The 11,370-nt window shown below is 30.7% G+C and overlaps 3 protein-coding genes across 5 annotated transcripts in view; all 3 read right to left on the minus strand.

Annotated features, from left to right (window-relative positions):
• The window catches only part of LOC112906372, an 11,956-nt gene extending 6,081 nt beyond the window's left edge, over positions 1 to 5,875 (minus strand). Inside the window, exons 1-3 of one of the 3 annotated variants that reach the window (XR_003232299.1) lie at positions 3,408 to 3,592; positions 3,170 to 3,323; positions 13 to 2,541 (exon numbers count right to left, since the gene is read on the minus strand). Coding sequence is in view for 2 of the 3 variants with exons in the window: in XM_025980349.1 (XP_025836134.1) it covers positions 2,374 to 2,541; positions 5,473 to 5,626; positions 5,711 to 5,847 (459 nt within the window). In the remaining variant the exon portion in view is untranslated. Of the gene's footprint in view, positions 1 to 12; positions 2,542 to 3,169; positions 3,324 to 3,407; positions 3,593 to 5,472; positions 5,627 to 5,710 lie in introns of those variants that run through there. The other 2 variants (XM_025980349.1, XM_025980344.1) reach the window with 2 other exon arrangements.
• The window catches only part of LOC108732934, a 31,291-nt gene extending 24,663 nt beyond the window's left edge, over positions 1 to 6,628 (minus strand). Inside the window, exon 1 of the mRNA XM_025980323.1 lies at positions 5,860 to 6,628. The gene's annotated coding sequence lies outside the window, so the exon portion shown is untranslated. The remainder of the gene's footprint in view (positions 1 to 5,859) is intronic.
• A 3,554-nt stretch (positions 6,629 to 10,182) lies between these two features.
• Positions 10,183 to 11,316, minus strand: LOC112906173. Its single transcript, XM_025979927.1, has 3 exons — positions 11,179 to 11,316; positions 10,935 to 11,116; positions 10,183 to 10,513 (listed from the first exon to the last, which is right to left on the minus strand). The coding sequence occupies exons 1-3, from the start codon at positions 11,197 to 11,199 to the stop codon at positions 10,183 to 10,185; spliced, it is 534 nt and encodes a 177-aa protein (XP_025835712.1). The 5' UTR covers positions 11,200 to 11,316.
• Between the last annotated feature and the right edge of the window lie 54 nt (positions 11,317 to 11,370).

An 11,370-nucleotide genomic window follows, 5' to 3' on the forward strand; every position in this document is an offset into this window, starting at 1 on the left:
TTGGCAAAATACCTTCACTTCCCGGTTTTAAGTTAGTTTTTATCCTAATTATTTGTTCGGCACGCTTGTGAAGTACTATATGATTAAGCACTTTAGTTTCCTTTTTTAAATGAATCGGGATCTTGTCGTTGTTTTCTAAGAAAGAAATGTTATTGTGATGTAAATCTAAATTGCAATTCAACGTTTTAAGAAATTCAATGCCTAGTATTCCATCTAATTCTATATCTAAATGTGCGACATGAAACTTGACGTTTTTTTCCTTGAATTTTGTTGTGATGGAACCTAATGTTTTAAACGAATCAGCATTTAATCCTGAAACACTAACAGTATCTATAAAATCTATAAATTTTTTCAATTCTGGTTTATATTTGATCAAATTTATAGAGGCACCTGTATCAATCATTAATTTGACTGGAATACCTTTAATTTTTGAAATAATAAATGGAACAATTTCTGTCATTATTTTGGTAGTGTTAATCTTAAAATTACATAAGGTTGAGGGATTTTCATTTAGTTGAACGAACAACCCTCTTCTGCTTCGTTCACATCCAAGTTTAAATTGTCCAGTTCAACTTCATTATCTTCAGGATCAGATTCGGGATTTTCAGTTTGGATCTCGCATGTGTTAACTTTTGGGGGTTGCTTAGGAAAACCTTTGAAGGGGGTACCAAAAGAGCGGCGATTTGGATTATTATCGTTATTACTATTAAATGATCTATTAAACGTATTTGTTGATGAAGCACTCGGCCTAGGAGATAACTCATTACTACTACTGGTTTCTTTTTTGAAATATGTGTTTTTGTTGTTATTGTTTATTACTCTATTTTGAGAAAGTTTATTATTATTAGATTTAAATTGAGCGAATTTCTCCTGATCTTCACGTTCTTTTAACCTTTTATGCGCCGAATACGCATAGGAAAAAGCTACCTCTAAACTTTGCGCTTGAGCGTGAGCAATAGATATTTCAACATCTTTCGGTATATTATTTAAAAATGTTGTTTTGGCTATTTTATCTATAAACTCTGACAGAACATCAATTGGGTTTGCATCCTCAGAAGTGTTTTCAATAGCTACTGCGATAAGATCATCGCGAATTTTGGCAATTTTGTTATAAGTTTCTTTAATGGAAAGCTTATTTGTATTTCTAAATCGTGTGAGGTCTGCAATTAAACATTCAGCGGAACGTTCAAGTCCGAAATTAGTAATTAATGAATTTTTGACACTTAACCAGTTATCATAATGCCTTGCGAGAATCACTCGTCCTGCACGACCTGATAACCGATTTAAAATAATTCTAAATAAATATTCTTGGTCACTGGCTTTTGCTTTTTCGAAAACAAAATCTACTGTTTCAACAAATTGGTGTAATGGAATATTATCACCATCAAAATTTGGAATTAATTCAGACAATTCTTTCCTAGAATAACTGTCTCCTTGTTCGGTCATGATTGACACAAAATTATTCGATAATAAAAGCAATTAGGGAATAGGGAAAGGATTTTCGTACAAAAATATGAAAATGGCAAATATCTTCAAACCACCTACCTTGAGTAGTCCACTAGTGTGACGATGGTTAGGATGATTCGAAACATACAGCTGCTTGGTCTGGTCCTCGCAGGAGGGAAACGGGGTGAGACGTCCTTTTGACAGTCTTCTTTTTCGGAGGTCTTATTAGGCAAGGTCGAAGCAAACGGCTTCTAACTGCTAACTCGGCAAACGCACAAAACTTAAACGATGCACAGTTTTGGACAGTTCGTTTGGACAGTTTTTTGTTTCCGGTTTACCGAACCGACGAAAAGCAAACGGCTTCACGTAGTCACTTAGTAAATCGATTTTTAAACTTTATTAGAATCGGATTTGCCTTTACCTGACAAATCCTACTGACTGCGCCAATTGTTATATGCTCAAATTAAGGAAAAGTCTTTTTAAAAATATTTATTGAGCGAAGCTACAATACACACGCGGTGTAAGGCCTAGTCTACAGCTAGAGTGAAGCATCTTAGTGCAACAAACTTTATATATGGAAAAAATAAGCAAAGCTAAGCAAAATGACATATTATCATGTTTTGTTCCTATATTACTTATCTAACATATCTACGTAATTTAGCAATTCGGAAGTTGTGTTTTGTACATTAGATTGCAGGTATTTAATGCATGTATGATTTACTAAATTTCAGTTTCAGGATAAAAAAGAGTGCGAGACAACTGGCCGTACGGCTCACACTAGCGTGACTAATAAAAAGCGCGCTCTATAAGAATGCAACTATTTTCGGGAAATTATAATTAAAAATCTTGGCGCATCGGCAGATGCTTTGTTGTGAGTTTGCTATAATTTTACTTGCTGTGTATCCTAACAATAACTGTTATACTATTTCAAAATTGACTTACAACATCACTATCTCTAAGAATATAGACGGATGTTCTCATCGTCGATTTTCCTGATACTACAGTGAAGTCGTCTACTCGTATCTGATCAGTAAACGTACAAGTAATTTCTCCAAATTTCCTTTTTGCTTCGTCTTCAATTTTACATTCGGAATTCTGGAAATGTTATTAATTGATATGTAATCACTTATTACATGCAACGCAATTTTTGTAGCACATTATCCCAAAATATTACCTGATAGAAAATTTTAGATATTGAATATTCATCAGAAATTTGCAATTTTTGAGTTAGCAGTTGCGGTTTTCTTTTAGTATTTAATACCCACATTATACAGTACAGGCGAATTGAGAACCGAACACAGGGAAATTCTATTGAATACGATCATCAAAGGGAAGCATCATTTTTTAAAAAATACGACGTGGCATAGGGAAATTGCTACAAACTCTTTCAGCCATTTTTTCATTTAAATAATAAAGCAATGTAAGTTAAATAAATGCAATTTAAAGCCTTCAAAAGATTTTGAGAATTCGGCTAGTTTAGGACAGTTTTTACAGAAACAGGAGATATTTCCCGGAAAACGTGGTTGAAAAAAGATATTTCACACATTTACCAAATCATACATTTTCGCTTTTGGGATATAAAAAGAAAAAATGCCGACAAATGTGTACTGGTATGATATAAATATATGCATAATATTTTCAATTAACTGTTTTTTTATAACAAAAATTAGTGTTGTATGTTTTCTTCATGGGTACTTTATACATATAAACGTTGTTTGAATACCTCACATGATACCCACGGTGAACCTGCTGAACTACAGTCAATTGGTTGAACTTCTTCAAAAAATTGCATCAATTGGGGAGAATATACGGGCAAATTTGGTTGTTTGCAAGCCTTGGAAGTTGATTTTGCTTTAATATATTGATCCATTATCAGTCTGCAAACGTAAAATATTAATGCTATAGCTTGCAAGCTTTTGTTTTAATATGAAAAACAATTAAAAAAAAAATAAGTGACTCACATTCTCTTTCTTCTGTCAACGTCGTCGATGAGCTGATAGGAATTTATCCACCGTGTAACAATAAATATTAAAAAGAATATCATGCCACTCCAGACAATAAATTTACAATACGATTTTCTGATTTTGAAGACTGCCATGATTTAGTGCATTTAGGTATAAGAAATTATTCTGAAAATTGGTAACTATACCTACTTAATATTTTAAAAAACGTGCAGGTTTTAGAAAATATTGTAATAAAAAGCAATGGTTCGGATATCATTAATTGCAGATTCATAAGAATCACTGCGGGAAATGATATTGATGCGTTTCTGAGGGGCGGCAATACTCATATTGCATTTGATATGATATGCGCTATGTAAAACTTGTTAGTAACAATGAAAGTATTGTAATACCACTGTATGTACACTGGATATTGTTTTATTTCTGGCACATAAACTACATAATTCACATGTCGATGGCGTGGAAATTTTTACTTCTTTATACTACCCGCACAACGCGACTGGATTTGCGGTTGTCTGTTTCGCGAATTTTCCGGGGGGGAAAATATGGAAAATCAATAAACCTTCCCTATTTCTTCCGTTCGCAGTAAGAGATAATAACATTAAGGAACTTAATAGCTTATATTATCATATTTATTATCGAATATAGAAGTAATTTAAACGACAAATTAACGTTTTAAAACGATAGGCCGTAGATTAGCAGAAAATGTAAAATATTTACTTTTTCGCAAATGTATGATGTAGTATACATGGATTACGCTCTGTTTATCGTCCATAAAAATAGTTTCAGGAACTATAACAGAAATAACTATTTATCGAGTTGTTATTTGTAAATGGGAGAATATTTAAACATGGCAATAAAATTAGAAAATATAAATTTCAAATCAAAAAGTTACTTTATGAAAATGTCTTCGTGATGTAACTTATAAGTTTATTTTATTATGTATTTTTTCTTCTTGAAAATAGATGAGCATTTAATTAACTTTTTGGATTCATTCTACAATTGTTCCTGACACTGGGAAAACCTAATAGGTTTGTTCAGTATAGTCACATAACAGCAAAAATTTAATATGCTGTTTATGTAACCGTTTTGCTTAAAAATAAACATGTTGCTTACAGGCACTGATTCCGATTGCTTTAGAAAGTAATTGTATTACATACATTTCATTTATGCAGAAACAGGACACAGTGCCTTAAAGTGTTTTATTTATAGACTCTGCGACGCTATTTTTGTGTTTAGATAAACCGAGAAATTACGTGGTATTTTATTTTACAAATTGTGTAGTTTAGATTTTTCTGAAAATTGGTAAAAACTATCGCAAATTTATTAAATCAAATCTATTAAATGAAAAATTGGTTGTTTCTTAATAAGAGTTTTAATGCCGGTAACCCCAAATGTTACTAATATTATTTAACAATATCGTAGTTAAAAAGAAAGTCTACAAGTTCTGGTATATTTATGTGTGTCTCTGTATAGATATGTAGGTAATTCTACGTGTCTAGCAATTACTCCGTATCTACATGTGTGAACACTTCAATGCCATAAAGTAGGCGTACGTTAGGCTTTTTGATAATAAACAAATAATACAAAATATTTTACAATTTAACGATTTTGTAACTAAACCTTATAATATATATACTACAACTGTTGGTTTTTTCAAAATTGTTTGTTACAGTTTTTATTAATTTTATGGTNACGACGTGGCATAGGGAAATTGCTACAAACTCTTTCAGCCATTTTTTCATTTAAATAATAAAGCAATGTAAGTTAAATAAATGCAATTTAAAGCCTTCAAAAGATTTTGAGAATTCGGCTAGTTTAGGACAGTTTTTACAGAAACAGGAGATATTTCCCGGAAAACGTGGTTGAAAAAAGATATTTCACACATTTACCAAATCATACATTTTCGCTTTTGGGATATAAAAAGAAAAAATGCCGACAAATGTGTACTGGTATGATATAAATATATGCATAATATTTTCAATTAACTGTTTTTTTATAACAAAAATTAGTGTTGTATGTTTTCTTCATGGGTACTTTATACATATAAACGTTGTTTGAATACCTCACATGATACCCACGGTGAACCTGCTGAACTACAGTCAATTGGTTGAACTTCTTCAAAAAATTGCATCAATTGGGGAGAATATACGGGCAAATTTGGTTGTTTGCAAGCCTTGGAAGTTGATTTTGCTTTAATATATTGATCCATTATCAGTCTGCAAACGTAAAATATTAATGCTATAGCTTGCAAGCTTTTGTTTTAATATGAAAAACAATTAAAAAAAAAATAAGTGACTCACATTCTCTTTCTTCTGTCAACGTCGTCGATGAGCTGATAGGAATTTATCCACCGTGTAACAATAAATATTAAAAAGAATATCATGCCACTCCAGACAATAAATTTACAATACGATTTTCTGATTTTGAAGACTGCCATGATTTAGTGCATTTAGGTATAAGAAATTATTCTGAAAATTGGTAACTATACCTACTTAATATTTTAAAAAACGTGCAGGTTTTAGAAAATATTGTAATAAAAAGCAATGGTTCGGATATCATTAATTGCAGATTCATAAGAATCACTGCGGGAAATGATATTGATGCGTTTCTGAGGGGCGGCAATACTCATATTGCATTTGATATGATATGCGCTATGTAAAACTTGTTAGTAACAATGAAAGTATTGTAATACCACTGTATGTACACTGGATATTGTTTTATTTCTGGCACATAAACTACATAATTCACATGTCGATGGCGTGGAAATTTTTACTTCTTTATACTACCCGCACAACGCGACTGGATTTGCGGTTGTCTGTTTCGCGAATTTTCCGGGGGGGAAAATATGGAAAATCAATAAACCTTCCCTATTTCTTCCGTTCGCAGTAAGAGATAATAACATTAAGGAACTTAATAGCTTATATTATCATATTTATTATCGAATATAGAAGTAATTTAAACGACAAATTAACGTTTTAAAACGATAGGCCGTAGATTAGCAGAAAATGTAAAATATTTACTTTTTCGCAAATGTATGATGTAGTATACATGGATTACGCTCTGTTTATCGTCCATAAAAATAGTTTCAGGAACTATAACAGAAATAACTATTTATCGAGTTGTTATTTGTAAATGGGAGAATATTTAAACATGGCAATAAAATTAGAAAATATAAATTTCAAATCAAAAAGTTACTTTATGAAAATGTCTTCGTGATGTAACTTATAAGTTTATTTTATTATGTATTTTTTCTTCTTGAAAATAGATGAGCATTTAATTAACTTTTTGGATTCATTCTACAATTGTTCCTGACACTGGGAAAACCTAATAGGTTTGTTCAGTATAGTCACATAACAGCAAAAATTTAATATGCTGTTTATGTAACCGTTTTGCTTAAAAATAAACATGTTGCTTACAGGCACTGATTCCGATTGCTTTAGAAAGTAATTGTATTACATACATTTCATTTATGCAGAAACAGGACACAGTGCCTTAAAGTGTTTTATTTATAGACTCTGCGACGCTATTTTTGTGTTTAGATAAACCGAGAAATTACGTGGTATTTTATTTTACAAATTGTGTAGTTTAGATTTTTCTGAAAATTGGTAAAAACTATCGCAAATTTATTAAATCAAATCTATTAAATGAAAAATTGGTTGTTTCTTAATAAGTACATACCACAGTTTTAATGCCGGTAACCCCAAATGTTACTAATATTATTTAACAATATCGTAGTTAAAAAGAAAGTCTACAAGTTCTGGTATATTTATGTGTGTCTCTGTATAGATATGTAGGTAATTCTACGTGTCTAGCAATTACTCCGTATCTACATGTGTGAACACTTCAATGCCATAAAGTAGGCGTACGTTAGGCTTTTTGATAATAAACAAATAATACAAAATATTTTACAATTTAACGATTTTGTAACTAAACCTTATAATATATATACTACAACTGTTGGTTTTTTCAAAATTGTTTGTTACAGTTTTTATTAATTTTATGGTTTCTCATATTTTTNATAAATAAAAAAAAATTATAGTAGGATAACCGCAGTGGTCATATTGCAAAGTTTACGTAAAGTTCTGTTTAAACCAATCTTTCTCATACTTTTTCTCAGTATTTGCGAAAATGAAGAGGGGGGACATTTTTTGGGAGTAGATACGCTTAAAATTTCGGAAAAAATAGTTTTAAGGTCTTTTTTATTATTAGTGTACATGAAGAAACATTAATTACATAATTTGTTCCTTTTTATATCTAATTAAGATAACGCCTCTTCAATGGCAAACATTCAAACTACCCCTAAATTAAAGTACCAAAGCACTTTGTACTACCACTATTACTTTGTACTATTACTACTAGTACTATTCGCCTACTGATAATAAGAAAAGAATATTTTGTGATGCAGCATTCGGTTGAAAAAGTTCAGGGTGTTATTAAATTTTCACTGGAAAATATACTTTTTCGACAAACTATAGAGAGCATAGTAGAGGTAGTTTTTAAAATAATCAAACTAAATCAAAAATTTACAATGCTTCAACATTTTCACTTGATGTTTTCAATTTCGTCACTTTCTTAAGTGATGCTTACATAGTTTTCAGGGATACCTTAAAATTACTTTGATATTTTCAATATTGTTTGTCATTTTCCGGATGTTTCAAAATTATTTATTATTATTATTTTTATTAAGATTCCATGAAGGCTTTTACAGAATTCAAAATAGTACAGTGAGAACACCTTTGGAGTTGTTTATCCGACGTTTCACAAGCAGCTGCGGCTGACATCCTCAGGGAACGTAGCAACAACGTAAAATTAATGTTCTCACCGTAGGAGTAGGAACGTTTTTGCCATAGAGGCATGGAACCTTTGAACAGTTTTTTGATTTTCCATTAACATATTGCATGAATTGATGTAAACAATGGCATATGTAAATCCAACGTGCTCATAAATAGGACTTTCGTTCCTGCCGCAGTGTTTCTGGACAATAGTTTTCCTTCTTTAATCGTCACGTACCTATTAAATACGTCATGCGCATTATTTTTGCTATTGACTGTAAATTTGAAACAAACGTGCTATACTCACGTTGTTTAAAGCGTGATAACGAGGCACATGTTTTGTCCTTTATTTCAACATAACAATTCGCTAACAATCTATCCTTTTCTGAAACGTTTTCCAAGCTGCAGCCGGACTTAGTTAAGTTCAGCGTGTTATTGCCTCTTCGTTCGTGGGCAAATACAATTCGAAGTTATTTAAATTCTAATCGTTTAGTGCTTTTCATTCTTGATAAAAAACGGACTTTGCAAAAACGCGTTCCAAAGTGAAAAGTGATGTGAACAATAGTGATACAATTTTGTGAAAATATGCGAACCAAATAAGTCAAGGGTTCATAGTAAATAAACTTATGTACGTATCTAATGTGCACTTTTGCAGTAATGTTCAGTAGTTAACATTATGTCTTTTTGAGAAATATTTAAAACTAAGGGTGGATTTGAGCGAAAGCAGTTATTTACTTTTTTGACATTTAATGAATGTTTTTTATATTTTTGTCTAGGCTTTAAAACATTTTAAAAGTAGTTTCATAAAATAGTGAAAGTTGTCCCAATTATATGCTAAAATTAGAAATAATTGTGTACAGATAAAGATTTAAATTTGAATGTTGAAGGTATTTGGTGTTACCTCTTGGTGAAACATTACTATATCAAAACAATAATAATTTGAATATTCCAAGTGTTTAATTCGAATTATTGTTTGATTTAAATTTCAGTATGAATAGAAAATAACAAAAATATTATTAGGTCATCATGAATTATACGTACAAAAACCAAAATAACTTATTACAAAAATTTAAGGTGTACATAAATATAAATATTGATTTATAACAGGATGTAAGTTGAACATTTATTTTTATTCTCCATTCTTGTCCTTCTAGTAATCAACGTGTAATCAAAGCCAAACGGCGTTAAAAGTTCTTCATTTTTGAAAATCAACCGCCAACGTTTCGCCCTAAGTTGATGAATTTTCTTAAGGCTAGCTTATACCTTGCTTCAAGTTGTCTACTTTTTACTTTGTTTCAAAAAGTAGTCTTGAGGAAGTTCGACAACTTTAGACGAAACGTTCGCGGTTGTTTTTAAAAAATAAATAACTTAATTGGTTTTGGTGTTGATTACATGCTGTAAATTGAATAATTAACCAAATGATTAGGTATATGGATGCATTTTATTTTGCGGTAATAGGTTTTATTGGATTAACAAATTTTTCGTTTTATTGATGCAGACAAATGGAAATTTAATGAGTATAAATTGGAATAGCATTATTTATTAAACATTAAAAGAGCGAATTAAAGTCCGAGGGGAATTACATAAGTTGCTTAATTAGAATTTTAAATTAAAATGATAACTCTTTATATAAGTTTCAGAAGTTAATTTTGTCGGAAACGTTGTAAAGCAAAGCTTCTGTTGAAACAATGCTTTCTGAAAAACTTTGTCAAAATTGTTACGCTACGATATTACGAAAGAATATAGTTTTTCAATTAAAAATTGGAATCTAATTTTTGAACTTAGTTTTCCCTTGTACTCTTTCACCTTGTAACAACAAAAACCTGCATATTTATTGTTGCAGNAATTACAAATTTTCTCTATAATGATGATATGGATTCGCATATGTACCTATGTATTGCTATACAATTTAAATCTTCTTGAAACGAAAAAAAATACTACGAAAGACAGAATTTTGTGTGAAAATGAAAAATATTTAAATTACATTAGTATAAAAACATTTAGGAATTAGTAGGTATATTACAGTATCTCATGCAGGTGTGACCAAAAATAAACATATGTACTGTTTGCATATGTAAGGTATAAGGACTAACCTTGCTGAATAACGAAATTGAACGATGGTCCAAGGTGTTGTTCTTTACAGTATTCAAATCGATCACTGTTTTGAGAGTCGAATAAATATCGAATGGGGTAGTAAGCGTATTTAAGTTGTTTACGAAATTCGTATAATACTGTTTATATTTTTTTCGAAACCATTTCGGAAAAGTAAATGAAAAAAAGGGCAACCTCTCCTCCTGCTTTCCCTGAATGGTATTTCTTATACTGGCAAATCTGAAAATTAGGATTAATACACAAAAAATACAAAGGGATATTTTTACACTTAAGGTGCGAATTTTGTTCAAAATATGAATTAAATTTTATAAATTATAAATTATATGTTATTCGTTCGTAAAAAAAATATTTTTATTTAAAAAATATATTTTATTAATGGAACAGTAAATAGAAGAACAATGGAAGTCAAAAAGAAAAAGGAAAGATAAGATTTAGGTCAGTTTTTGAGATATGAAGGGCTAGTTAGAGATATGCTAGAGGCAGAAACAGGAATAAAGAGTAGCCGAGGAATACCTAGATTAGATAATTGTTCGTAAAGATATATACAGTTAGGGGTGTGAGATGTTGTAGTTTTCGGGAAATGCAAAGAAAGTTAGTTAATCAGTTAGTTATATGAAACAATGTATTAATTAAATTGTACCTGTGTCCATGATCAGACATCAATATCAGGATTGTGTTGTTTAAATGTCCCTTATCATTTAATTCTTTGAGAAATTTATATAAATCGTCATCGGCAGCACCGATTAAGTTATAAGAATCGTGAGACAACTGGCCGTGAAAGCCGAAAAGAAACTTAGGCCTGTTTCTATAGACTGAAAAAAACTGAAAACAAAGAAACTTTGTAAACGAGTTCAATTTTATTAAGCATTTTTGCGTAAACTCACGTGTTTTATGTAGTTAAACATAACTACATGTTGCGGAGTACTACCGGAGCACAGTGGCGAAGAAAACCAACTGTGACCTTTTTCAGCAATATAATAAGTTCGGAAATAATGATCTGTTGGTACCTCCTGTAACACTAAAGTTTTACTATCTTGGGTAATAAGCCAGATAAGCACAATTAAAAAAAAAATACC

This window comes from Agrilus planipennis, unplaced genomic scaffold (genome assembly GCF_000699045.2).
Source record: "Agrilus planipennis isolate EAB-ADULT unplaced genomic scaffold, Apla_2.0 scaffold22, whole genome shotgun sequence".
Lineage (NCBI taxonomy): Eukaryota > Metazoa > Arthropoda > Insecta > Coleoptera > Buprestidae > Agrilus > Agrilus planipennis.

Bases quoted from the DNA above. Each gene is read 5' to 3' on its own strand.
- LOC112906173 (XM_025979927.1), bottom strand. From the start codon at position 11,199: ATGTTTAACTACATAAAACAC. The intron at 11,117-11,178 runs GTGAGTTTACGC...CTTTGTTTTCAG, and splicing joins TGTTTAACTACATAAAACAC to TTTTTTTCAGTCTATAGAAA. The intron at 10,514-10,934 runs GTACAATTTAAT...CCTAATTTTCAG, and splicing joins ATGTCTGATCATGGACACAG to ATTTGCCAGTATAAGAAATA.